We start from the raw sequence: 27904 nt of genomic DNA on the forward strand, positions 1-27904 counted from the left end.
TTTCCCCAAAGACCAGCTGGAAGGGAGGTGCCGAGAGGGTCCTTGGTTGCCCCCTCCCCTCTTTGGAAGAGCTTTATAGCTCCCGCTGCCTTAAGAAAGTTCCAAACACCCTTAAAGATCCATCTCCTCCTGGGCACCCTTTTTTTTTGAACTATTACCATCTGGCAGACGGTACAGGACAATAAAAACAAGGACAAGTAGACTGAAAAAGAGCTTCCATCCCAGAGTAGTAATTATCTTGAATTCTACTGTAGAGGGCAACAGAAATGCAATATCAGGAGTTTTCAATTTCATTGTATAGAATGTACAGTTCTATACCTGGGATGGCGAACCACAGGTGGCACGCGGAGCCATTTGTCAGGGCAAGCGAGGTGCTGCCCTGTCAGCTGCCCAGTGCGCATGCGCACGCTGGCGAGCTGAGTTGCCCCTTTTTAAAGCCATTTTTTGCCCTCCCCAGACTCCAGAGGCTTTATAGGAGCCTGGGAAGGGCAAAAAGAGCCTCATCCCCTCCCCAGACGCCCCCCGGAGGATTCATGAGCTTCCCTAAAGCCTCTGGAGTGCAAAAAAACGGCCCTATGGGCAAACCGGAAGTTCGGGAATGGACTTCCGGTTTGCTCGGAGGGTCATTTTGAGCGCTCCGGAGGATTCAGGGACCTTCAGTCGGCTTCCCTGAAGCCTCCAGAGCAGTAAAAACGATCCTCCATTTTAAGTGCTCCGGAGGCTTCAGGGAAGCCTCCTGAAGGTCCCTGAAGCCTCCAGATGGCCTCCAGGGGGCGAGGGAGGCTGTTTTCCCTGACCCAGGCTCCTATAAAGCTTCTGGAGCCTGGGCAGGGTGAAAAAAGCATGCAAAAATGGGGGGGTGTCACGCCTGTAGTGCTCGCATGTGCCCTGAAATGGTTGCGCATTGCATTATGGGTGCGGCACGCCTGCCCATGACCCCCCTGCGTTCCCCCCACTTATGGCACACGAGCCAAAAGAGGTACGCCATCGCTGTTCTATACAATTGTATAGTTTTATTTTTAATGTATAATATACACTGAAGAAGGCACAACTTTGTTGTATGAGGTGCCAAGACAATAAAATAAAGGATTAAACTATTTAACTATGATAATTTGGTCTTGGAGATGCTCTGGATGACTTTGGAGAGGAGCTGGCTACTAATGAGATCAGGGTTGATCCGATGGCCGCACTGCCGGAAGATTTTTTCCATGGACTCAACTGCAGCCTGAGCCACGGAGGCTTCGCGATCCTTTTGAAGATCCCGGAGCCCTGGAAGGAATCCAGAAAAGAAATGATTACCGGGATCCACCTTGAGAACCAGGGTGATCAGGGACGGAGCTTCTGGAGAGAAAGTCTCCGCTTCAAGCGAGGGAACTTTGAAACTCACCCAGGAAAACTTCTTCGATTTGTTTGGAAGTCACCAGATCCCGTCTCATGTATTGTGCGCAGCAGCCTAGACACATGCAAAGAAAAGGTTGGTGGAGTTGGCAGAGACGGCTGAATCGACTGATTCAAGAAAGAAAACGCAGAATTATTTTATTTCTACTTGGAAGAGGCCCTTTGGGGCTTTACGGGATGGTCCCAGGAATTGGATCTGTCTAGAGATGGAATGGAAAGAATTTCATACGACACATACTTATGACGGTTGCAGAGTCTTGGGGGTCACCTGATCACTTTTTGCAACCTTTAGGTGAGCAAACTCCGGAAGGAAGCCAGATTCACTTAACAACCACGTGACTCACTTAACAACCATACCGATACCCTTAAGAAAGGGGGCCGTGTGTGTGTGTGTGAGAGAGAGATAATGGTCAGCATGCCAGGCCTTAGGCCGCCCGCCTGCCCTGGTTTTTCCTCCCCTCCTTCCAGAGTTTGCATTTGGGGTTACCAATTAAGAGGGCAGCTGCCTCTCGGGATGAAGGATTCTGGCTCTTTAGGAATTCCACCATCTGCTCCAACATTTCAGGCAGGTTTTCCTTGCATCGATTGATCTGGGGAACACAAGGCCACAAACAAGGCAATGAACTCTGTAGCTTCCTCTTTTTTTCTTTCTAAGGTTTCTAGTCCTCATGTCCTCAACAACAATGTCTTCAATAACATATTGAATTTTATTATATTCAGTATGTTAGCCAACTGTACTATACTAAACTATATTATTATTATACTACATTTTATTATACTAAACAAAATTATTATGCTATACTGGACGTGACTGGACTAGACTGGACTATCATACAATGCAATACAATATAATATTATTACATTATATAGTATAGTGAAAAAGGAATAGAAAAAGAAAAGGGAAAGAAAGATGATAAGGAAATGGCTTCTGGTCTTATAAATGCATTTATGTTTTGCCCCCTTTACATCGTAATTTCCCTTTTCCACAAACTGCCATTTCGAATCCTCAAACCCACAAATCAGCAAGGTTTCTAGTTGTCATGGTGGCAACCATGCTGTTCCCAAGGGAGCAACAACCCAAGAAGAATCCCTCTAGTCAGTTTAGTGTAGTGGTTGAGGCCTCAGGCAACAAACCAGGAGCCGGTGAGTTCTAGTCCCTCCTTTGGGATGAAAGCCCGATGGGTGACTTGGGGAGTTCTAGTCCTGCCTTAGGCATGAAAGCTGGCTGGGTGACCTTGGTCCAGTCCCTCTCTCTCAGGGCAGCCTACCTCACAGGCTTGTTGGGAAGGAAATCGGAGGAGGAGGAGGAGGGGAGGAGGAGAAGCATTGGGGACGTCCACCATCTTGAATGATTTATCAAAAGAAGGCAGGAGAGAAAGAAAATATATTTCATCCAGAAGAAAAGGAGCCAGCTGGGCTCCTACTTACCACCTCCGAGCAGATGCTGGAATACATGCTCTGGAGACTGGTGTAAATCTTGTAGTCAAACAAAGTCTCTGGAAACTCCTTCCACTTCATAAAGGAGACGCAGGAGGTCAGGGTTTTCCTGGAGACCTGGGCCGAGGGAGGAAAGGAGGCATCAGAGGAGCCGGTTCTGAGGTTATCCATCTTCGGCAGAGAAAAGCCAGACTTCTCCTTGTTCAGAGGTGGGAAAGGGGATGAGCCACCCCAAGAGGAAGCTAACGCAGGGCAAGGCCCCCCCTGAAGGCCAGAGTTCTCCACAATTCAACCCTGATTCTCTTCTATTGGTACCAGGCAAACAATCAAGCAGAAAACAACCCCCTAATCCAAGAACAGCCCAACAGAAAACCTGCACCCACATCAAAATGATCGGGCATTAAGCAGAGGTCAAACCCTCCCTTCCAACCTACTGATGCTGTCACCTAATTGGGTCAGGAAAGGCCTGCGAGAAAACAACCAGGTTCAGAGAGCACCAAGGACCTCACAACTTCAGGATTGTCCAGAATGCCTTCTCCAGAGGGTCGACATGATGCAACCATGTTGCCCTGAGTGAAGATGGGGGTACAGCGTGGTCTCATGGAGAAGGGAGCATGAAGAGAGCAGGAGCTTAGTTGACCCCGCCCTTCAACTCACCTCTTGGGTCCAACGATTAGCCAACTGGATGACGAGAGGAATCAGGCTGCGCAGGATGGATTTGGTCAGATTCCGCTCTGTCTCCCTGACCCCTTTTAAGACCAGGCCAAAAAGGGTGATGGAGGTGTTGCGCAACTCGGTGTCCTCCTACGAAGGAAGAGAAACGGGTCAGTCCCTCCAATAGCATTCAGGAAGTGGGAGGCTTTGTGAGAACCTAGAAGAACAAACTGCAACACACACAACAGTCAGCTGAGCAAAAACTGAGAGTAGAAATTTCGGATGAGAAAACATCTCAAATTTGATTCTTCTTTGTTTCCTGAAATAGAAAGGCAGGGAGGGATCCACTAAACCTACAATAAAAGCCTTCATCACCTCCATCCTCTTCATCTGATCTGCCTCAGTTTCCCACTCACAAGACAAAGGAAGAGGAGTCTGGCAACTGTTTCTCTAGACAAGGCCATGGGGATGGTTGGCATGGGTGTAAAAGGCTTGCAGACCAACCTCTATGGTGTGATCGAGGGAGCTGTTTTCCCATCTTAGCAGCCTTCAGATGTGGGGACTTCAACCTCTGGAGTTCTCAGGCCAGCAGAGTTGAGATCCACACACCTTAAAGAGTCTGAGATCAAGCAACACCAATCTGGATTTTTAATAAATACGGAGAGTGATTGATAGTGGCTTGGTGAAGCTGAAGAGAGTGGGAACCTTCTCCAGCTCTCTGGAAGGGCTCAAGGATCATCTTCAAGCTCACACACTCTTTTAGATGAGAACAGCACAGTTATTGCTGAACTGTTTCTAAGACTTTTTGATAAAATTGGAATTCTGCAGATGGTACCCAGGCCATCTTTATGGGAGAAAAAGAGAGAGGGAGGGAGGGAGGGAGAGGAAGAGAGAGGGGGGTGGATTAGTTTGTCGTGATTTGGTTGACGTACATCAGCAAAATACTTCCCCAGGACCGGAATAAGTTTGACAGCTTTCCATCCATAGGTTTGAACTTTCAGATCCCGGAATAGGAACTGAAGAGTCCGTAGGGATTCCTTTGCCACACTTTTTTCTGGGTGACAAGCACAGTTGACCACAGGGACTAGCACCGGCTCTAACATCGAATTCTGGAGGAAGGAGGGAAAAAAGGGAGCAATTAAACATGGTCCCTGGAGTTCTCTGAATCTACGAATGACAAACACAGAGAAGCCCCCAGAACCTAGAATCACAGGGTTGAAAAGGAACTTGGAGGTCATCTAGTCCAACCCCCTGCTCAAGCAGAGACCTTATACCGTTTCAGACCAGTGGTTGTTCAGTCTCTTCTTGAAAGCCTTCAGTGTTGGAGCACCCACAACCTCTGGAGGGAAGTCGTTCCACTGGTGAATTGTCCTCATTGTCAGGGAATTTCTCCTTAGTTCCAGGTTGCTTCTCTCCTTCATTAGTTCCCATCCATTGCTTCTTGTTCTCCTTTCAGGGGCTTTGGGGAATCAGTTGCCCTCCCTTTTTTTGTGGAAGCACTTCAAATATTAAAAGTCTCATCTCATCCCAGCCCCACTTTTTGTTGTTAGACTAAAACTACCTAGTTCCCCAATTCTTCCTCCTATGCTTTGCCTCCGCTCCACACTTCAGCTTTCAGAGTTAAACCTACCATCATGTGCCCCATTTCAAGCACATAAACATGTGCACTTGGAACATACAACACGGCATAGCAGAGTCAGAAGGGACCTTGGAGGTCTTCTAGTCCAACCCCTGCTCGAGCAGGAGATTCTATACCATGAATGGTTTTCCAATCTCTTTTGGAAAACCCACACGTTCTGGAGATAAGTCCTTCCATTGGTTGATTGCTCTCACCGTTAGGAAAATTTCTCCTTAATTCCAGGCTGATTCTCTCCTTGGTTAGTTTCCAACCATTCTTTCTCCTCTTTCTTTCTTTTGACCACCTGGTCTTTGTAGGAGCCCCTCAAATATTGGAACAGGTGCCATCCTGTCTCCCCTAGTCCTTCTTTTCATTAGACTAGGCATTCCCAGTTCCTGTAAGCGTTCTTCGTATGCTCTTGGGTTGCAATGATAAGAAAACTGGATGAGATGTATAAATGGAGAAAACCATAACACCCAGCATCCCAGGTGGAGGTTCCCCGTGATCTCCAATCCTGCAAGGGAAGATCTTGGGGAAATAGCTGGGCGTGAGGAAGCTGGATGATTGTTAGGTCAGCTCAGGGGCTTCCTCATCCCAGGGGTTTGATGCAAAACACTCCATCACTGGAGGTTTTTAAGAAGAGAGTAGACAGTCACTTATCTGAATTAGCTTAGGTTCTCCTGCTTGAGCAGAAGGCTGGACTAGAAGACCGCCAAGGTCTCTACTACTAGGAAAACCAGTAGTAATGGTTGTCCAGTCTCTTCTTGAAAGCCTCCAATGTTGGAGCACCCACAACCTCTGGAGGCAAGTCGTTCAACTGGTTAATTGTTCTCAGTGTCGGGAAATTTCTCCGTAGGTCTAGGTTGCTTCTCTCGATTAGTTTCCAACCGTTGCTTCTTGTTCTGCTTTAGATGTCCTCCAAGAGGATCTGTCTCCAAATTGATCCTTCAGATCTTCCAGGGATGCCCCCATCTTTGTAGCTGAGGGCATCCTCTTTCTGGTGGTTGTCTTCTTCTCCTCCTTCTACCCTTCCTAGCCTTGTAGACTTCCCAGAGAGGTCACACCTGCTGCTCCCTTGAAAGTCCCTCACTTCCTGCCCCCCATCTCTTACCTCCAAGGGGTGCTGGAGAAGATACCCCAGACCACGAATAGCAAATATTTGGATGAGGGGATATGGCTGAGCCATCCAGGCTTGGAGGACATCAAGGATGTCCTTTATGATGAAGTATTCTCCGAACTCCGGGTGATAGAGAAGCTGGGGAAGAAGAGTGGAGAGACGAAGCATTAGCAAAACAAAGGAAGGGAACTTTCCTCAGAGCCTCTACGAAGAGATGCCACATTCAACCATTACGGGGAGAGGAAAAGACAGTCCTCGTTTAGTGACTGCGGAAAGTCACCATGGCACTGACAAAAGGGACAATTCCATTTTTCAGACTTATAACCATTGATCACGGTCACCTGACCAAAAATTGGATATTTGAGGGTCCGTATTTATGACAGTTGCAGTGTTTAGAAGTTACGTGATCCATTTTGTGACCATCTGATAAGCCAAGTAATATGTCGAGGACTACAGTATCGCAAAAGGTAGTGCAAATGATAGTTGTAAGAATACAAAACTGCCTATACTGCAAAGAGGAAAAGGAATTTGGGGTCATTGAGTCTTCCTCCCTCCCTCCCTCCTTCTCTCCCTCCCTCCCTGCCTCTTTCTCTCTCTCCCATTCCACCGATTAACAGAATAAGAGGAGACCTTAGAGGTCTTCTAGTCCAACCCCTTGACCAAGCAGGAGACCATCTACTATGTCAGACAAATGGCTCTCCAGTCTCTTCTTCAAGGCCTCCAGTGATGGAGCCCCCACAACTTCAAATTCCTAACCATAAAGTCCTCGTGAACCCTGTTCCTGGAGATCCACAATGTTGTGGTGCATCACAATGTCTCCTCACCTCTGAGAAGAACACCATGCCTATTGTCTTCTCCCTTAAATCGGGATGGTGCAGGTAGTTGTTGGCCTGTCTGAGCATCACCTTCAGCTCCACTTTAGAGTAGTTGAAGAGTTTCCTAAAGGCATAAAGGACACTACAATTTATTCAAAGTTAGTTTAATAAAGGGGGAGTTAAAGCACAAGAATAGTAACATGTTAAAATTCGTTAGCTTATGTTAGCGTATGGTTGTTAAATGTTTACACCCTGTACTTTGCTCTGGGAGGGCGGGGAGAGGGAAGGGGTGATAGTTGTAGAATTTATTAAAAATTTTAATTAAAAAAAAAAGTTTCCTAAAGATCAAATAGGGAGAAATCAGACAAGATCTGCTGGTGAGTGAGGAGAAAATCACCAAGCTAGAGAAAAGATTATCTGAATTATGGATAAATGAATTACTCAATGAATTAGTCCATTTAGATAATGTCTCACCCTCCCTCTCTTTCTCTGTCTTTCTCTCCCTCTCCTTCCCATCCTCCCTCTTCATCTCATTCTCTCTCTCCTTTTATGTCTCCTTCTTACACTTCCTCTCTTTCTCTCTCTTTCTCTCCTCCTCCTCCATCTCTTCTCCCTCCCTCTCTTTCCCTCTCCCTACCCTCTCCCTCCCTCTTCCCCCTCTCCCTCACTTTCTCTCTCTCTGCCTCTTCCTCCTTCTCTCCCTCTGCCCTCCCCTCCCCTCTATCACCCTCCCTCTTCCCATCTCTCTCTCTCTTCCTCCCCTCTTCCCTCCCTCTTCCCCCTCTCCCTCACTTTCTCTCACTCTGCCCCTTCTTCTTCCTCCTCTCTCTCTGCCTTCTCCTCCCTCTCTCACCCACTGACACTTGTAGCCAAGCTCTTTGGACTTTGAAGTTCTTACCGGACCAGGTGGAAAATGGCCTCAAACAGACTATCTGGGCTCAAGAGCATCTCCCAGCATCCCACCATCCCCAAATCTTTGTACTCCTCTTTGTATCCAGCAGACACGATGAGGTTTTTGATCGCCTGCACTGCCGTGCTAAATCAAAGAAAGGGAGAAGAGTTGGTGCCAATCCTTCGGCCGATGCCCCCTGCAAAGGCCAGGCTTACCCTGATGCCAACCGGCCTCCCGCCGCCCTTCAGGAGAGCTCCAGGTTTCACTTGGCGGCTTATGCAACAACCACAAAACACAACAGCAAATCAGCCTCCCTTTATTTCTTCCCCCTCCAGTGATATCCTGTAGGATCCAGATTGGGCCCAGGAGATTCCTTACCCCAAATGGTCGATCTGTTCTGAAAGGTCTGTGACTCTGCTGGACCTCCTGGCCCCACTCTTGCTGGCTCCCAGGAGGAAGTACAGCTGTGTGACCAGGGCGAGGAGCAGGTTGGAGAATTTGTTGTGGAGAAGCTCAGCAGCGTTCGGGAGGGACAGGAGGAAACAGAGAGCGTTGGTGGCCTAGAAACGGGATGAAAGAACCGTCACCTTGGGCTCCCCAGGTTTCTTAGATTCATCACCTTCTTCTTCCTCTTCTTCTAATGTTCCCAGAAACACTTGCAGGGTGGAGTCTGGCCAACTGAATGGAGCTGGGGGTTTACTGGCCAGATGCCCTTCCTGTTGCCAATGAGGAGTTTTGTTCGGCAGATATATTCTCATTGTGCTCAGGGAGAGAAACATCTGCCTCCACTTAAAGGAGGGGGGCTTACGCCAAATGATGCTCCAATTTCAGCCCCCAGCCGCTTGCCCACTGCCTCCCTACCCCCTCCCCTCAGGCGTGGAGGGCTTACCGCAATGGGCATGAGGGACTTGCTGTTCCTCCTTGTGAGGGCGTCGGTGCTGGGGTCTTGGTCCTGCAGCCTTTTCAAGAGGGGCTTCATGATCTTGAGGTTGGCATTCTGGTCCACAGCCAGCGCCCCCCAAACCTCCCTGGCGCTTCTGCGGAGGGGGAGAAACAGATGGGGTGGAAAACAGATCCTTTCCCCATTTCAGAAGAGACGGCCAGTCCAGATAGATGAACTCCCAATGGAAGGAAGGATTGGAAAACTGATGGCCAAATAAATGGCTCTCATCCCCCAAAAATATCTCTGTATACACAGGTAGTTCTTGGCCTACGACCGTTTGTCAAGCAGCCATTCAAAGGAACAATGAAATTGAAAAAAGCGACTTATTCCCAGTTTTCACACTTTCCAGCATCCTCGGGATCATCTGACCAAAATTCAGACTCCTGGACAACTGGTTCAGATTTACGACCATCCCAAAGTCAAGCGATCACATTTTGCGAACTTCTAACAAGCACATTCAATGGGGAAGCCAGATTCACTTAATCTTTCTCGCTTGACAACTGCAGTGACTCACTTAACATGTGACAAGAAAAGTCGTAAAATATCTTTCAAAGTTCATTCCTATCTCGACCCTCATCTGATGTGACCTCCCCACTAGAAGATTTCATCTGTGACACACCCATGGCCCATCAGGACTTCCATCAGAAGATCCTCACCTGACACGACCTTTACTGACCTCCACATCACAAGACCCATCACAAGATCCCCACCTCACATGACCCTCAATCTGAGATGACCTCCCCATCACAAGACCCTCACTTGAAAAGATCCACACCTGACATGACCTCCATGTCACAAGACCCATCACAAGATCCCCCACCTCACATGACCCTCAATCTGAGATGACCTCCCCATCACAAGACTCTCACTTGATATGACCCTCACCTGACATGACCCCCACATCACAAGACCCATCACAAGATCCCCCACCTCACATGACCCTCAATCTGAGATGACCTCCCCCTTAACAAGACCCTCACTTGATAAGATCCACACCTGACATGACCTCTCCATCACAAGTCCCTCACTTGATATGACCCTCACCTGACATGACCTCCACATCACAAGACCCATCACAAGATCCCCACCTCACATGACACTCAATCTGAGGTGACCTCCCCATCACACGACCTTCTGACGACACCAAGCCCTTACAAGCAGAAAATCACCAGCACTGGCATTCCTTAAACTCCACTGAAGACATTACCTTGCCTGGTAACAAAACATTTGGAAACCAACGCAGAAGCTCAGAGAACCAACCTCCACCCTCTTCTTCCATCTGAGCTACAGGGATTCGCCCCATCAGAAAGGAACTTCTTATTGAAGTTCTTCTTACCCATCACAGCCAATGGAGGATTCCAGCAATATGTCCACAACTGGGTTGACCCTCTTGGATGCCAGGTGACATACGGCCTTGAGGGTCAGGGCTTTCGTTGCTGGGTGGGCAATATTCGGGAGACGCTGGTAAATCCCCCTCAAGATCTTAGGTAGCTATGGCAAAAGAGAGATTGGAGGGATGAGATCCAGTGCTGGTCTCCATTGGAGATGCAGTAGAGACGATAACTCCCACCCATTGGGGGAAATAAATTGGCCCCCACAATGTCTCAATGTTTGCCCTACATTTTTGAAAGGACTCCTGATTTGTCCAGCTGCCTGTGATATTTTATTGGTTTATTTTAGGAGATTTATATTGCCGACTATTCGCATATGGCGACTCAAGGCGGATGACAAAGATGTAAAAACATCTGGAGCCTTAAACACTGCCACAGTGGCTCACCAAATGTTATTTTTCATGAAACCAATATGGCTCCTTTGTTTTGCCCTTACCTTCTTCTGGGAGGTTTGGATAGCTCAGTGGTCTCCCATCCAGCCCTAGCCTTCTTAAAACCAGCAGAAGTGTCATCACTGAGCCAACAAGGTCTCAGCCATTCTCGTCTTTGCTTTTTAAAAAATCTCCTACATCCCTTTTGCTCAAAGCCCTGCAATTTTCTTACCTCCTCCAGATCCATGCCACACTCCTCCAGGATGGAGTTGAGGAGCTGCCCCGCAGACTGGGATATGTTCTTGTCCATGTGTGTCAAGGCCTCCAGGGCGTCCAGGATCAGCTGCATTAGCTGCAATGGGCTGAGGTGCTCCACAAAGGCCTATCGGAGAGAAGGAAAGGAGACCATGCAGAAATGCCTCAGGGCTTTGACTCCCTTCTCTTGAGACTTTGACCCAGATTGGGGGACAGCACACCATGTAGAGAGGCAGGCCTTATTCCATGTCCTCCATCAGGTGGGATTTAGATGGGGGTCAAGAAAGCCAACATGGCAGCTGCCCTTTCTTCCTCAAGGGCATTGGAGAGGAGGGGTACCCAAAGCCCAACCTTGGGAGGATGCTGTCCCCACTGTGAGATTGACTCCTTTGAGGGTCTCCAGGTCAGGAGGAGGAGCAAAAGGAAGACAGGCCAAAGGCTGATCCAAAACATACCTTCACCATTTTGGAGATGTTGTTGTAGAAGATCCCAGTACCCGAAACAAAGAAATCCTCCCGCAACCAATGTACAATATTCCCCTTTTTATTTTTCTGTCTCTTGTCCATTTCTTTCGCTTTGGAGGGAGGGGAAAAAAGCCACAAGGTCAGATTTTGGCCTTCAGAACTTGGGAAGTTCCTTCATCTGACTGCCTGTTTAGTCGTTGCAACAGAAGAGAAGATCTGGAGCTCAGGGTCGACCTGAGGGGTCCCTGGTGCTCTTTGCGCTGGGGGGGGGTCCTCTTGCAGGCATTTCATTGCCCAAGTAGGGATGTTGGCCATCAATACTTATAGAAGCACAGAGAAAAGATCCCTCCCTTCAAGTATTGATCACCTTACCTAGTTGGGTCATGAAATGTCAAGAAGAAAACCACCAAGCTCAGAGAGCACCAAGGACCCCAAAGTCCTTCTCCTTCTCCTCCTCTAACTCCTTCCCCTCTCTCCCTCTCTGTTCCTTACTTTCTCACTACCTCCTCTTCCCTTCCCCCTCATCTTCCTCCCCCCACTCTCTCCTCCTCCTCCCCTTTCCTCATCTTCCTCTCCCTTCCCTCCCTTCTCATCGCCTCCTCCACTAGCTGCTCCTCTTCCTCCTCCTTCTCCCCCTGTCTTCCTCTCCTCTCTCCTCCTTGCTCCCTGCCCCTCTCTTCATCGCTCCTTCTCTCTCCTCCTCCTCCTCCTCCTTCCTAGCTGACTCACTTAACGTGAGAATCTCCGTCTTAAAAGGACCCATGGCCCACTTGCTGCTCCTCTTCCTCCTGTTTCTCCTGTTTCTCCTGCTTCTCCTCCCTGTCTCCCTTTCTCCCTCTCCTCCTCCTCCTTCCTCCTTCTCTCTCTCTCTTCATCGCTCCTTCTCTCTCTCTCCTATCACCTCCTCCTCCTCCTCCTCCTCCTTCCTAGCTGACTCACTTAACGTGAGAATCTCCGTCTTAAAAGGACCCATGGCCCACTTGCTGCTCCTCTTCCTCCTGTTTCTCCTGTTTCTCCTGCTTCTCCTCCCTGTCTCCCTTTCTCCCTCTCCTCCTCCTCCTTCCTCCTTCTCTCTCTCTCTTCATCGCTCCTTCTCTCTCTCTCCTATCACCTCCTCCTCCTCCTTCCTAGCTGACTCACTTAACGTGAGAATCTCCATCTTAAAAGGACCCATGGCCCACTTGCTGCTCCTCTTCCTCCTGTTTCTCCTGTTTCTCCTGCTTCTCCTCCCTGTCTCCCTTTCTCCCTCTCCTCCTCCTCCTTGCTCCTTCTCTCTCTCTCTTCATCGCTCCTTCTCTCTCTCTCCTATCACCTCCTCCTCCTCCTTCCTAGCTGACTCACTTAACGTGAGAATCTCCGTCTTAAAAGGACCCCTGGCCCACTTGCTGCTACTCTTCCTCCTGTTTCTCCTGCTTCTCCTCCCTGTCTCCCTTTCTCCCTCTCCTCCTCCTCCTTGCTCCTTCGCTCTCTCTCTTCATCGCTCCTTCTCTCTCTCTCCTATCACCTCCTCCTCCTCCTCCTCCTTCCTAGCTGACTCACTTAACATGAGAATCTCCATCTTAAAAGGACCCCTGGCCCTGAGAAGTGCCAATATCAACCGCCAATTCCAGGCATCTCTGCCAAGCCAAACGATCAGTTTCTTAGCCACGCCACAGGCTGTGCCACCTAATGCTCTCCTGGGCAGGGGGCATCCCTGGTCCTCTTGCAGCAAGTCAGCCCTTGGAGTACAAAGTTCTCACCCATTTTGCTCATGATGAGGTGGTGCAGGTGGTAGGCAGCCTCTGCGGACGTCTGGCCAACAACTGGGCTGGTGTCACCAATGTGCAAGGCCAGCAAAGCCACCAGCTGTCCCAGCAAAGAAAAGTCAGCTGTGGTCTAAGGAAGGGAAAAGGAGGGGAAAAAGGAGAAGCGGAGGGGGCTCATGAAGCTTTCAGCCGGCTAAAATTAGGGAATAAGAACCAAAGAACCTCAGAATCTTAGATACACAGAATGTTAGCATCATAGAATCATAGAATTAACAAATATTTGAATCTTAAAATCTTTGAATCACAGAACCTGAGAATTAAGAACTTCAGAATCTTTGAATCACAGAACCTTAGAATTACAGAATCATAGAATCACAGCATGACAGAACCGCAGTTGCTGGAAGGGACCGTGGAGGTCTTCTCCTCCAACCCTCTGCTCAAGCAGGGCTCCTTGTATCCTCCTGGTCACATCCCAAAGGTGCTTTTCCCAAAAGGCAGCTGGACTTTCTTGGAGTTTTTCCTTTCTTTGAAAACATTTCACTTCTCATCCCAAAGGGAGACTTACGTCGAAACTGACGTTGTCCGAAACGAACTTGAGGAGGTGCTTGGTGCTCTTGAGGGCCCTCTCTCTCTCGTGGCTCTTGGGAGAGTCGATCCAGGGATTTGTGTGCTGCCAGGGGAAACGAAAGAGAAGGAGGAAAGGAGGAATGGGTCATTCCCAGTTGGAAGAGCCACAGACTCCACAGGGGGACAGAAGGGCCAAATCCAGCCTGAACATCTGGCTGACCGTCTGACCCACCCCAAGAAAGGATCTCTCTTTACCGTCAGCATCTCCTGCAGGGCATCCAAATTGGGAGCTTCGGACAGCAATCCGGTCAGCATGTTGTTGCAGGCGGTGGCCGTCTGCTGATAGAAATCCTAAAAGAAGGAGAAAATGTCAGAAGGAAGGAGGGGCGTCAAGGAAGAAACGGCACCTGAAAGAGGCAGAAATCCAGGGGTGGGGAACTGATGGCCCTTTTTCTGACTGGGGCACTGCAGCTCCCAACCTTCCTGAGCCAGCCATGGAATTCTGGGAGTTGAAGGCCAGAGGTCTGCAGTAAATGGAGTGGCCGACATTGCAGGGCTGGTTTTTCTTCCAGAGGGGGAAGAAATGGTTTATCTGCTGAACTTGAGGAACAAAAGAACTTCCTTCCTGTTTGAGTTCAGAACAGAATGACTAAAAAGTTGAATGTCTTCCTTAACAGTTCTGGGAGATTCAAATACAGGCAGTCCTCATCTTATGACCACAATTGAGCCCAAAATTTCCATCGCTAAGGGAGACATTAGTGAAGTGAATTTTGCCCTTGTTTTACGACCTTTCTTGCCACAGTGGTTAAGTGAATCATTTTGGTTGTTAAGTTGGTCACACAGTTGTTAAGTGAATCCAGCTTCCCTATTGACTGGTCGGAAGGTCACAGAAGGAGGGTCATGTGACCCCAGAATGCTGCAACCGTCATAAATCTGAACCCGTTGTAGAAAAAAAGGGGCTGACGTCACAACGGCTCAACATGCGATCTTGGTGCTCCGAGATTGCAGTCCATATTTCTGCCGCTGGACAGTCCTTTCGGACCTAAACTGTCCCACAGAGATGGTGATTGAGAAGGGCACTTCCTGCTGATCTCAGGGACACCGCAAAGTCCCTGAAAGATCCAGGAATAGCCTTTATTTCTGTTGACAGAAATGCAGCTAATGAAGCTGTTGAAGTTGGGACAGCTCCGGAATAGGAACAAAGCGAAAAGAGAAAGTGTGTTGAATTGGTGAGGAAATTTTATTATTAGAAAAAGAGACTACCCCTCCCCCCAAAAAATTAAGTTAAATTAAAATTGAAGATAGAAGACTAAGCGGCGAAATTAATCTACATTAAACTTAGTGTGTTATCCTGTTTTTTTCATGGATGGAATTTTTGCAAAGGCTCCCTATTTTTTGAACTGAATGGATTATTATTTTTTCTTTTTTTACTTTTCTTTACACCTATGGATTAAAAATTTCCTTCTTTTTTTATAATGCTTCTTTGGATTGATTGGATTGTTTTTTATCTCCATTTATGGGTTTTTTCCTTTCTGAAGCTTGGAATATAAAGAAGATAATAAGAAGGATTATAAAGAGGGTTGCAACCACAGGAGGAAAAGCATTTACACTGCCACTTAGAGGCTGGAGGGTGGATACATTGTTTTTCGTCTTTCTCTTTGATCACTTGAGATTCAAGGTTTTTCCAGTTTGTTTGGACAACCATTAAATGGACAACTATTTAAATATGAGCCAGCAGTGTGCAGCAGCTGCCAAAAAAGCCAACACAGTTCTAGGCTGCATCAACAGAGGGATAGAATCAAGATCACGTGAAGTGTTAATACCACTTTATAATGCCTTGGTAAGGCCACACTTGGAATACTGCATTCAATTTTGGTCGCCACGATGTAGAAAAAATGTGGAGACTCTAGAAAGAGTGCAGAGAAGAGCAACAAAGATGATTAGGGGACTGGAGACTAAAACATATGAAGAACGGTTGCAGGAACTGGGTATGTCTAGCTTAAGAGAAAGAAGGACTAGGGGAGAAAAGATAGCAGTGTTCTCAGAGGTTGCCACAAAGAAGAGGGAGTCAAACTATTCTCCAAGGCACCTGAGGGTAGAACAAGAAGCAATGGGTGGAAACTAATCAAGGAGAGAAGCAACTTAGAACTGAGGAGAAACTTCCTGACAGTTAGAACAATTAATCAGTGGAACAGCTTGCCTCCAGAAGTTGTGAATGCCCCAACACTGGAAGTCTTTAAGAAGATGCTGGATCGCCAATTGTCTGAAACGGTATAGGGTTTCCTGCCAAGGCAGGGGGTTGAACTAGAAGACCTCCAAGGTCCCTTCCAACTCTGCTATTGTATTGTATTGTTTGCTGAGAGTGATAGTAGGAAGAGCACAAGTTGTTTATACAGGTGCTTTTTGGGAGTTCTATCACTAGCTATTGGAGGGAAGACAACATTTTGACTTGAAAGATAATAAATGAACCTGTTTGAAGTTTATTAAAATAGCCTTGAATCCTATAGTAGCAGTGCCTGCAAAATTGGAAGACTGGCGCAGCAGGAAAAAGAAACTGTAACATTGCAAATGATTATGTTTGAAATTCAAAATCTATTAGTTGTGACAGAGAGAATTGAAAAGAGATTGGAGAATATGGAATATAAAACAGAAAAATCTGATGGAGAAACTGAGGATGTTTATCAAATGAAGAATGTGGAGGACAGAGTTCAAAAGATGGAAGAAAAAAATGAGCAAAGAGATAAGAAAACTGTGGATACTGACAACAAAGTGAGCGTGGTTGGTAATGGCAAGAGTGGAATATGGAAAGGGGAGATAGATCGATTGGAACTCTACCCCAGACTTCAAAGCACAGAAGAAGAAAAGAGAGAAAAATTAACGGAGATACGAAGAGAAATCTTGACAGCAGCACCATTGATAACCAAAGATAGGCTGATGAAAAGATCAGATGCTGGGTTTCAAGCTTTTATGAGATACGAAAGGAAAACATGTTGCGAAGAGAAGCTCATACAAGATTTATTAAGAAAGTAACTAGAATATTAATGCTACATATAATAAATATAATATAATAAATACAATGTATAATAAAAACTAAGCTAAATTTAGTTTACTAGTAGTATGGATATGTATGTATAAAATATTATGTATTTTATACATAAAATGAAGCAACAATAGCTATAGTTAAATAATGATTAATAATGATAACAATACATATAGATATATTAGTTTGATAATATGAAATTTTATATAAACAACAAATGGAGAATATGAGAGGAGGTTTAAAAGCTTTATCTAGAATATGCTATAAAGATGTATTGGGATTGGATGATTTAATAGAATGTTATCATATAATCTTATTCTAGATTTTGAATATTATATATAAAAGGACTTAAAAACAATTACAGTCAAATTAAGGTTGAGATATAATAAACGTGATATACATGAATATAGGTGAATTTAAAATATGCGATTTGATATGAAAAGCTGGTGATGACTATGGAAGAGATGCCTGGAAGAACTGTAACCAACTGACACACTTTCTACAATTTGTAATGCAAGATGGCTTTTTTATTTTTATGTTTATTTGTCTTTGTTCAAAAATAAATAAAAATTGTTTCAAAAAAATCTGAATCAGTTGCTAACCATTTGAATTCTGAGGGTTATCTGAGACTAGCTAGGAATCATAGCTTGTGCCTGCAGACCATGGTTGCTCTGCCCCACCATGGCCCTTCTTTTGTTGGGGGGCAAAGGTGGGAGGTGGGAATTGAGAAGATCCTTCAAACAGAAGATAAAAGAGAAGTGGAGGAAGAGAGAAAAGATGGGGAGGAAAACCCCCTGGAGATGTTTAGGGCTTCAAAATAGGGAGTCCTGGGATCCAGAAACATAGAACGAGAAGGGGAAGCAGACTTTCAAGACCAAAGAGGAAGGGACTGGCCAAGGGGACCTTTGGCTCGAGGGATGGATCCAGGGCTGTTGAGGAGATCGGGAATCCTGTTCACTGCATCCTTGTTTCCAGGTGGATCCCCTATTGCTTTGCTCCATCTAGACTGCTCACCTGAGATTGAGGTGAATAGGTGTGGCTATCTATTTTAATTTTGGACACCTTGATAGCTGGCAACGATAACACCTTCCGGATGCTTTGTTTGACCACTTTAGACCTCACTTCGGAATTCAAGGGGGGCTTCATACGGCTGATGAAAGACAAGAAAAGAGGAGGAGGAGAGTGAGGAGATTCTAGACTCAGAGGGCTAAAAGGGACCTTGGAGATCTTCTACTCCAACCCTTGCTTGATAGTCCTTAAGCCAACCCAGTCATATGGTTGTTCTCTCTTTTCTTGAAAACCTCGAGTGATGGAGAGAACACAACTTCTGGAGGCAATCCCTTCCACTTCCACTGATTGATTGTTCTCAATGTAAGGAAATGTCTCCTGGATATATATATATCTCTCTCTCTCTCACTCTCACTCTCTCTCTCACTCTCACTCTCACTCTCACTCACTCACTCACTCTCACTGTCTCTCACTCTCTCTCTCTCCCTCACACACACACACCCTCCCTCCCTCTCTCCCTCTCTCCCTCTCCATCCATCTATCCATCCATCCCACCCCAGCCCTGATGTGCCCCTCAATGAAATGGAGTTTGAACTCCTGCTCTCCTGGATCTATCTATCTATCTATCTATCTATCTATCTATCTATCTATCTATCTATCTATCTATTATCCCTCCCTCCCTCCCTCCCTCCCTCCCTCTCTCTCTTTCTCCATCCATCCATCCATCCATCCCACGCCAGTCCTGATGTGTCCCTCAATGAAATGGGGTTTGACCCCCCCTGCTCTAGAGCACGTTGACTTGCCACGGAAATCCCATCACTTGGTCCAACTCCGAGTTCCTCCCCAGCTGGTGGGAAGATAAGGGTGGGGCAGGTACGTACCTTATGCAGGTAATGGTGACGATGGCTTGATGGAGAATTATGACAGACAAGGGTCTTTCAGGCTCATCTTCAATGACTTCCTGAAAGGAGAAGGAAAGACATGTAAGGAAGCTCCTGAGATGTGGCCACCATCCAGCTGCCACTACTCCCATCCCTACGCCTTTCCTGGTTACACGGGAAGTCCTCAACTTACAACTGCTCACTTAGCCACCATTTAAAGTTCTGAGAGGCTCTTCTTCCTCAGCGATCAGAGGATCATGTTTTGGTTGCTTGGCAACCAACCTGCATTGATGGCAGTTTGCAGTGTCCCCTGACCATGGTTTAAGTCAGGGATGGGTAACTAGGGCCTCACTACGACCTGTGAACTTCAACTCCCAGAATCCCTGAAGGCTGGAGAGTTCTGGGAGTTGAATCCACCATTCCTAAAGTTATACAATTCTGCCCTCTTCCATTCTGGACATTGGCTGTGTCGTTTCTTCTAGAAAGTCTCAATGCCTTTTTTTCTTCTTTCTTCTCCTAATTTCCCATTTCTATTGGTCGTTCTACTTTATATATTAAATATCTGTCTATCTGTCTCTCTGTCTCTCTCTATCCATCCATATCTATATATCTCATTTATCTATCTATTATCTATCCATCCATCCATCCATCCATCCACTCACCCATCCACCTACCTACCTACCTACCTACCTTGATTTAAAAATAAACACTAATAATAAAAACAATGGGGAAGCCAGATTCATGAAACAACCGTGGGACTAATTTAATGGCAGTGATTCAGCTAACAACGGCGGAAAGAGAAGTCGTACAATGGGGCAGAATTCACTTAACAGCTGTCCCACTTAGCAACAGAATCATTTGGGGCCCAATTGATTGGAATTCAATTTGGTTCAAATTCTCTTTCAAACCTAAAGGCGCCCTAAAGGAGAACCTGCCCTGCCCCCTCCCCACTTACGATGATCTTGAGGACCAATTCCTGTTTCCTGGGTAGGTGGAAGTCTTGCCTCCTGCTGAGGGCAGCTGCTTTGGTGACCATGATGATGGACCTCATGAAGGCTTTCTTCAGGCCTTCGTCCTGGGAAACCCAAGTGGGAAGAGGGTGGGGTGAGAAGACACCAGGAGGAAGAGGGTGCATCTATTTATTTCAACCTTTACGTAGCCGACCGTCTTTTCTTGAACTCTGGGGGGCTCCCAATCAAAATATCCCCTGGACATTCTGGGTGCTAGTCCTGCCTTAGGCATGAGAGCCAGCCGAGAGACTTTGGGCCAATCACCAGGAGATGGAGAGTTCTAGTCCCACTATAGCCATGAAAGCCAACTGTCTGAGCCAATCACCAGGAGACTGTGAGTTCTAGTCCCTCCTTCAGCACGAGAGCCAGCTGGGTGATTCCACATCTGGCCCAGTTCTTCTCTTTCAATCCAAGACATGCCACAGGGTTGTTGTGGTTGTGTGAAAAGGAAGAAAGAGGATAATGGGCTGCCTTGAGTGTAATGAATGTGGCATGACCATAGATAAAGAAACCACTAGCATTTCATCCTCTCCAGGGCAATTGGAACAGGAAGCAGATCGGAATGGGAGGCATAACTGGGGGCTGGAGGTCGCCTGTTGAGCCCAGATTCTCCCCAGCAACCTCTAAGAACTGCAGTCAGGTTGTCCTGGTTCACTAAAAGGGGCGATTTGTAGCTCAGGGTTGAACTGCGGAGCCCTTGGTGCTCCCTGAACTTGGTTGGTTTTTTTATAGACATTTCTATATTTTTCCACCATCAATTGAAATCCAGATAAGCAGGGATTAACCCCAGACAAACAAGGCAGAAGTAAACAACAGATCAAGGAACTAGCAAGAGGAAAACAACAGTCCTGCCAGCACTGACAGAGGATGGAAACCAGCCTACCTTGTTCATGGTGGCGTACTGGACGAGAATTTCAGACACGATGGTTTCGATGAAAACACCCAGGTCTTCAGCGGAGGCTCCCAGGGCTGCTTGTCCATAGCAGAGGATTAATGTTGTTCTAATCCATCTGTCAGACAGATATTGTGAATCCTGCCAGGACAAAGACGAGGGTGTCAAACTCTTTTCCAGAGCACCAGAAGACAAGACAAGAAGCCATGGATGGAAACTGATGGAGATTCTTAGTCATCCAGGTCATGGTTGTCCCAAAGGGGCTTTTTCCAAAGGCAACTGGACTTGTTTTATTCTTGAAGAGGTTTCGCTTCTCATCCAAGAAGCTTCTTCAGTTCTGCCTGAAGCTTCTTTACTTCTGACTTCCGTCAAAACAGAAGAAGCTTCCTGCATGAGAAGCGAAATGTCTTCAAGGTCAAACAAAGTCCAAGCCCTTTGAAAAAGCACCTCTGGATTTACTTGAGATGTTTGTTGGGCAACTCATGATCTTCTCTAGATTTATAAAATAGTCCTCCAGGAGATGGAGGTGGACAATTTCCAGCCCCACCTACAATCTCAGTGCTGGTCTCAGGTCTTTGAAATCTCTGACCAGACTGAAGAGAGCAGATGGCCTGGAGCATCCGTCCTTCTAAACACCTTGGACTTTCCTTCCCAGAATCCCCCAACCTTCTTCTCTACTGAGTTTTGGAGCTTGGAAACCCATCCCTGCTCTTACCTCAATGGATCCTTCCAAGAGAGAAGGTCTCTTGGGCTCTGTGGTATTACCGACCTCCCCGAGGACCAGGAGAATTTCTGACAGATGATGGAATGCAGCGAGGTGGATTGTCTCCGAGATTCCCTAGGCAAAGCAATGCTTGTGAATTACGACATTTGCACATTTTCTTTTTTTTATCTTCCTATTCTTCTTCCTCCTCCTATTTGCAAACCCCAGGCCCTTCTAGCACTGATGAAATTACCTAACTGGGTAATAAAATGTCTGCAAGAAAGCAACCAAGCACTCCTCCAAAAACCCCACAGTTCTCCTCCTCCCATCCTTCCTCTTCCTCCCCTCCTCCTTTTCCTCTCCTATTCCCTCCTCCTCCCTTCACCTCCCCTCTGCAAAACCTGTTCCCTTCTAGAACTGATGAAATGACCTAGTTGGGTCGCAAAAGGTCTGCATTTCTTGCAACCAAGCTCAGAGAGCACCAAGGACTCCACAAAGTTGGAGGCCTCATCCCCCACAAGCAGCCCACTCCCACTCACCTCTCTGTCCGTCTCATCTGCAAATGAGAATGCCAGAAGCTTTTTGAGGTGGTCTTTTACAAGATCTTTCTGTCTGGTATTCCTCAACTTTAAGCCATAGTATTTATATAGGTTTATCTGAAGATTGGAAAAAGAGTGCGTGAGTCTGAGGGAACTCCACCCATCATCCAAGAAAAGGAAGCATAGGACAAAGGGTGATCAGAAAAGGACCAAGTGTGGTCAAGCACAGGGCCATTTCCAACTAAGCATGGCTTACTCGCCATGGCCAACTCAGCAGGGAACAAGAGTTACACTCATATCAGTGTTCCAATATCTCAGGGGTGGCCCCAAAGAAGAGGGGGTCAACCTGTTCTCCAAGGGACCAGAAGTCGGCACGAGAAGCAACAGATGGAAACTTATCAAGGAGACAACCAACCTACTAAAAACTTTTTGGTAGAAGATCTTAGTAGAAGACCTCCAAGGTCCCTTCCAACTCTCTTATTATGTTATTCTGTTAGTAATCAAGGAGAGAACCAACCTAGAACTAAGGAGGAACTTCCTAACAATGAAGACAATTAACTACTGGAACAGTTTGCCTCTAGAGGTTGTGGGTGCTTTATCACTAGAGATTTTTAAGAAGAGATTGGACAACCATTTGCCTTAAAGGGTATAGGGTTTCCTTCTTGAGCAGGGGATTGGACCAGAAGACCTCTAAGGTCCCTTCCAACTCTCTTATGTTATTCTGTGACTAAGCAAGGAGTGAGCCACCCTAGAACTAAGTAGAAACTTCCTAACAGTGAGAACAATTAACCAGTAGAACAGTTTGTCTCCAGAGGTTGTGGGTGCTGCATCACTTGAGGCTTTTAAGATGAATTGGACAACCATTTGCCTGAAATGGTAAAGGGTTTTCTGCTTGAGCAGGGGGTTGGACTAGAAGATCTCCAAGGCCCCCTTCCAAGTCTGCAATTCTAATGTTCATTTGTCTGTATAATATCGAAGAAATGTGGAACATAAGCATCAAAGAAAGGATGCCAAAGGAGAGACAAAATGAAATGAAAAATGTTTAAATGATTCTTAACGTTATTGGGAAGAATGAAATTGTTAAATTAACCCCTGTCAAGTCGGCTGTGATTCGTGGGCAGTGAGGAGTTGGCCACGGCAAGTTGTCCTCTTCTGACCTTGTGTGTAAGACAACTGCCGCCTTTAAAGGGGAAAATCTCAGCATATTTACCTTGTCTTTAGGCAACAAGTGGGAAGAGCTTTGTGGCATTGAAGGCTTCTGGCTGATGGGCTGCAGTCCACTGATTTTCCCCCTGGGCACTTTGTGGTCTGCAGGAATCTGCTTGGACAACAAAGACAACAAAACGGAAGCTGTGAGGAAGTGAAGGAGCAGAGGAAGGAAGAGGTTTTTGTGTGTTTCCAAGGGGAGGGTTGGTCTCCCTTCTGCCTCAGGATGCATTGGATCATTGAGTCGACTTTTCTAGCTGGGACAGACATGAAGCACCTAAGAAGGACCATCCGGATTGTATCAGCTGGAGCCAAGAGAGCTTTTGAGAGGAATGGAAGGAAAAGCTCTGCCACAAATGGTGAGATGAAGAGCCTGGATTTTCTTCCTCTGTCTGGAGTGGCCAGGATGCAACTGGTCTACAGAGGTTGGTAGTACTTGATTTATCACCATTTATTGTTGGGGCCTGTTCGCCACAGTAGTCGAATCAGAGGAGGAGGAGGAGGAGGAGGAGGAGGAGGCGGTGTGGGAGTCAGTGTCAGCATTGAGGCAACCTAGGAGCTCCGAGGGGGAAGAGGGAATGGGGCTGGCAGAGAGAGAGTGACAGGGGTGGAGCCTGGGCTGTCCATCAGCCCTCAGATGGAGACTCAACCGCTCCCAGATCTGGAGGTGGCTGATGAAGAAGAGGAGGAACAACTGGGCCCAGTGCCTGACGCGTGGAAGCCCAGAAGGCAAAGGAAAGGAGAGCAGTGGAAATCTAAGGGCCGGTCCTAGGGACGGAAGAGCCACCGCTGCTAGCAAAGCCCCACCCTCGTTCTGGTGGATAAAGGGGGGGAGAGATGAAAGGTTTTCAGAGTGGAGGAGAAGAAGGGGAGGAAGGGGAGGAGGAAGGATGGAAGGGGAGAAAAGAAGAGGGAGGTGGATGATGATGAGGACTATGTGGTCCTTGATGCTCTCTGAGCTTGGTTGTTTTCTTGCAGACGTTTCATGGCCCAACTAGGGAACATCATCAGTGCTAGGAGGGAGTGAAGTTTCTCTCTGTTTATAAACAGGAGCTTGTCCTGTTTATAAGCAGGGAGCAAATATCACACTTACCAGCACTGATGATGTACAGAGGTTGGGTCATGAAATTTATGCAACTAAAGAACCCAGTTCAGGGAGCACCAAGGGCCCCATCTTCTTCTTCCTAGCGTATTCCCACAGGTACAGTGTCCGCTTTATGGGTCATTGAGGGCCACTTTACGCCATCACCTGCGTCGCCTGGGAGAAGGCCTGCAGCTTCCATATCTTTGTTGAAGGCCTCCTGCCATCCCTGTTTTGGATGCCCACAAGGTCACCAGTCCTTGTCTTCTAGTTGGTAGGCAGCCTTGGCCACGGTGGAAGGTGCTGCTCTCGGGACGTGTCCTTATCAGCGAAGTCGGCCTTCTCTCATCTTCTCTGTAATTGGAGCCACACCAAAATGTGGTCGAATGGTGTCATGTGTGATGAGGTCAGGAAGGGAGGTGCCCGATATGCAAGGGAGCCTTCGCATTTCCATGGCACGGAGAGAGCTTTTGCTCCCTCCTGTTGCTGCCCAGCATTCAGGGCCATACAGTGCAACAGGATGATGGTTCTCTGGTAGGTCTTAGATTCAAGATGGGTTGGCATCCGTCTGTCACGTAACACATCAGTGAGTTCTCGCCAACGCATCCAGGCGGCATTCATCCTTGCTTGCGCCTTGCCATTGATGTTCCCTTTTGTTGTGGCCCGCCAGTGGAGCTGGCAGCAGAGTGGGACAGTGAGGAGGTTGGGGAGGAACATGGGCCAGTCCTGGGGACTGAGGGGAACTCACAGAAGCATCAGAGGCAGAGAGGGAGCTAGACAGCAGTGAGGCAGAGGAACAGCTGGAGCCTGTTCCCAGTGTGCGCATGCGCAGAGCTGCCAGAAGACAAGAACTACTAAGAAAGCAGGGTCGACTTGGGAGTAAAGACACACCTTGGAGGTGATTGGCTCCTCCCAGAGGAAGCAAAAGAGGAGCGAACGGGGAGGGGGCTTTTGCAGGAAACAATTCCTCCGGTCAGTCGTTTCAAGAGTGGAAAGTTCTGTTTTTGACTATAAGAGTCTCTGGGCCAAGTGTTACCTTGCCCTGTGTTTGGGAACTGATTATTTGGCAGTTCTCCGAGGGAGATAAGGTTCGTGTAGATAAATATTCCTCTGAAAGTCTGTTTGCCAAGCCTGGCTGACTCTGAATGAAAGGAATTCACAGTCTTGTCAGTAAAAGAGGTTTTGCTGGGACCAAGACTTTGCTTCATGCTTTTTAAGGAAGCCTGTGTCAGAAGACCTTTGCCTTGGAGGTGGGACCCCAGATACCCAAAAATCTCCACCTTCTTTGGATTTTCTCCATGCATTGGAAGCGTTCCAGGGCTGGTGACAGACTCTAAGGACCCCGTTGTCCTGATGTTGAGGCGGGGTCCGAAATGGTTGAGGTGATCATTCCATGGTCCTTCCATGCTCCTCCCACCAAGGGCCCCATCGTTCAACTGCTTCTCCAGAACCACCTTTGTCTACTTTGGGGGTCAATTATCTCCACGGGGCAGTCCTGGCTTCTGCAACCTCTGCACAAAGGACACAAACGCAGCTGCTTACCTGGAGAGGACGAAGATGTTCCAAGATAGTGTCCAACATTTTCCTCTCCTCCATTGAGTCCAATATTTCTTTGACGGGTCTGACTTTGAGAGACTTCTTGCTCTCCCACAAAAACCGAAACTGTTCATCGGAGAGTTCTGGGAAGGAGAGACAGGATGAGATTGAGAGACAATTGGGAGGGAGGAGCCTTCTCGAAGGGAAGAGGGGAAAGGGGTGTAGGGGAGGGCCAGGCTGAGCCTGAGGGAGGGGTCAAATGTGTCACAAGCCTCAAGTCCCTGATCTTCATGTCCTTACATAACCCTCTGGAGGAGGAACAGGCCAATCAAGATATAAAACAGCATATAAAATTAGCCATGAAATATGACGATTAATTTAAGATGACAATTTTTTTCTTAAAAGATAAGATTAAAACAGGTCTAAGAGCCAAGAGCTAAGAGGGTCTCCTCCATAACTCCCCTGCCTGATGAAGGACGGTGGCAGGATTTGGGTTTCGCACGTCTAGAGAAAAGAAGGGCAGTATGTGTGTGTTTGTGTGTGTGTGATATGAGAGCTGTCTTCCAGTATTTGAGGGGCTGCCACAAAGAGGAGGGGGTCCACATATTTTCCAAAGTGCCCGAAGGCAGGACAAGACACAATGGTTGGAAACTAATCAAAGAGAGAAGCAACCTGGAACTTCCTAACAGTGAGGACAATCAACCAGTGGAACAGCTTGCCACCAGAAGTTGTGGGTGCTCTTATCATTGGAGGCTTTTGAGAAGAGACTGGACAATCACTTGTCTGATATGGTATAGGGACTCTTGCTTGAGCAGGAGGTTAGACTAGAAGACCTTCAAGGTCCCTTCCGGCTCTGTTCTGATTGATTGATTGACGTAAATACCTGGATATAAAGATAGGATGGCATCTGGGGAGCATTTCCCCTGGTCAAGGCTGCTCCTCTGAGCCTTTTCCGTCTCGGGCCCCCTTGGCAGGGGAGGGAGCTCCTTCTGGCCATTCTTGACCTTCATTTGAGAAGTCCTTGGAGGGGTCTTGACAGTTCCTCTCTGGACCGGATCGGGCAGCCCCAGCGCTGGAAGCTGAACTTTCCTCCTGGCCTCCATTGGAGCTGGAGAAGACTTTACCAACAGAGGCAGGACTTGCATGGCTCGCTGACCGGTTGAGGAAGTGAACCGGTGGGAGCCCGAGAATTGGCCTTCCTGGTTGTCCCACCGCTGCTGGTCATTATTATTATTCATTTGTAGTTTTGCCTCTTGGCTGCCCCTCTTCAGGAAGGGGAACTTTTTCCGCATGTGAGACATCCTGAAGAGTGATCGCTAGACCTGGAAGCAGATCAACAAGGGAGAAGTTTTGTACCTCCAGATTGAAAAAGGGGTCCTTGGTGGTCCTCTCTGTCTGACTGACTGTCTATCACCTATCATCTATCTATCATCATCTATCATCTATCATCTATCACCTATCTATCTATCATCTATATATCTATTTATCATGTCATCTATCTGTCTGTCTGTCTGTCTGTCTGTCTGTCTGTCTGTCTGTCTATCTATCTATCTATCTATCTATCTATCTATCTATCTATCTCTATCTCCTATCTATCTATTTATCCCGTGTTCTTCCTGGGTCAACTCAGGAAGCTCAGACTGCCCAAGGAGCTGCTTATTCTACAGAGAAATTCTTCTCCTTTGTACCTCTACAACTGTCTGGTTTGGCACCACAACCAAACCAAAACTCCGCTAGAGAGAGAAGACGGAGAGGAAGTAACAGGCAGCAGAGAGAAAGCAGAGCTGCTTAACTCAAGGCTCCACCATTCTCCTCTCCTCCCTTTGGCCTTTCTCGGTCTGCCTTCAGGGGCCATGATATCACAGCTCATTATGCCCTCATAGGGGTTACCTGAGGCCATGACCCCAGGGGCCTCCCACTCCCCCAGATAATGGGGGTGGGATATGGAGGGTCCCCTTGATCAGCCCTTCCATAACATTGGCCATATCATATCTCCTACGGAGTGACCCAATGGGAGGGAGGGAGGGAGGGAGGGAGGCTCTCCACCTGCTGGATGTCCAAAGACCCCAACCGAGATTATGGCTGATCCGCTTTATTCTTACATGATACATGTTATATGATACATGATATATGATGCATGATACATGATACATTACAATACACGATACAGGATACATGACATACATAATACAGGATTCATGATCTATGACATTACGTGACGTTATACGATATTACATAGTCCTTGGCTTACAACAGTTTGTTTCGTGACAGTTCAAATCTACAACGGCACTGAACAAAGTGACTTATGACTGTTTTTCACACTTATGACCATTGCGGCATC

General features: G+C 47.2%; 1 protein-coding gene across 1 annotated transcript; it reads right to left on the reverse strand.

The window, feature by feature from the left end:
* Positions 1-1102: 1102 nt before the first annotated feature.
* On the reverse strand, positions 1103-26708 carry LOC309399374 (maestro heat-like repeat-containing protein family member 7; the record flags this gene model as incomplete). Its single annotated transcript, XM_081967110.1, has 26 exons — positions 1103-1269; positions 1388-1453; positions 1886-1988; positions 2827-2952; positions 3345-3404; positions 3493-3639; positions 4422-4598; positions 6219-6362; positions 7049-7163; positions 7938-8075; positions 8310-8491; positions 8821-8968; positions 10211-10365; positions 10869-11018; positions 11347-11465; positions 13095-13230; positions 13666-13770; positions 13923-14018; positions 17722-17857; positions 18597-18676; positions 19552-19671; positions 20490-20639; positions 21741-21857; positions 22951-23058; positions 25570-25706; positions 26447-26708. 26 exons carry the CDS (start codon positions 26706-26708, stop codon positions 1103-1105), a joined length of 3444 nt encoding a protein of 1147 aa, XP_081823236.1.
* Positions 26709-27904: the final 1196 nt, after the last annotated feature.

Source organism: Natrix helvetica, assembly GCF_964273705.1.
Source record: "Natrix helvetica genome assembly, chromosome: 15".
NCBI classification, from domain to species: domain Eukaryota; kingdom Metazoa; phylum Chordata; class Lepidosauria; order Squamata; family Natricidae; genus Natrix; species Natrix helvetica.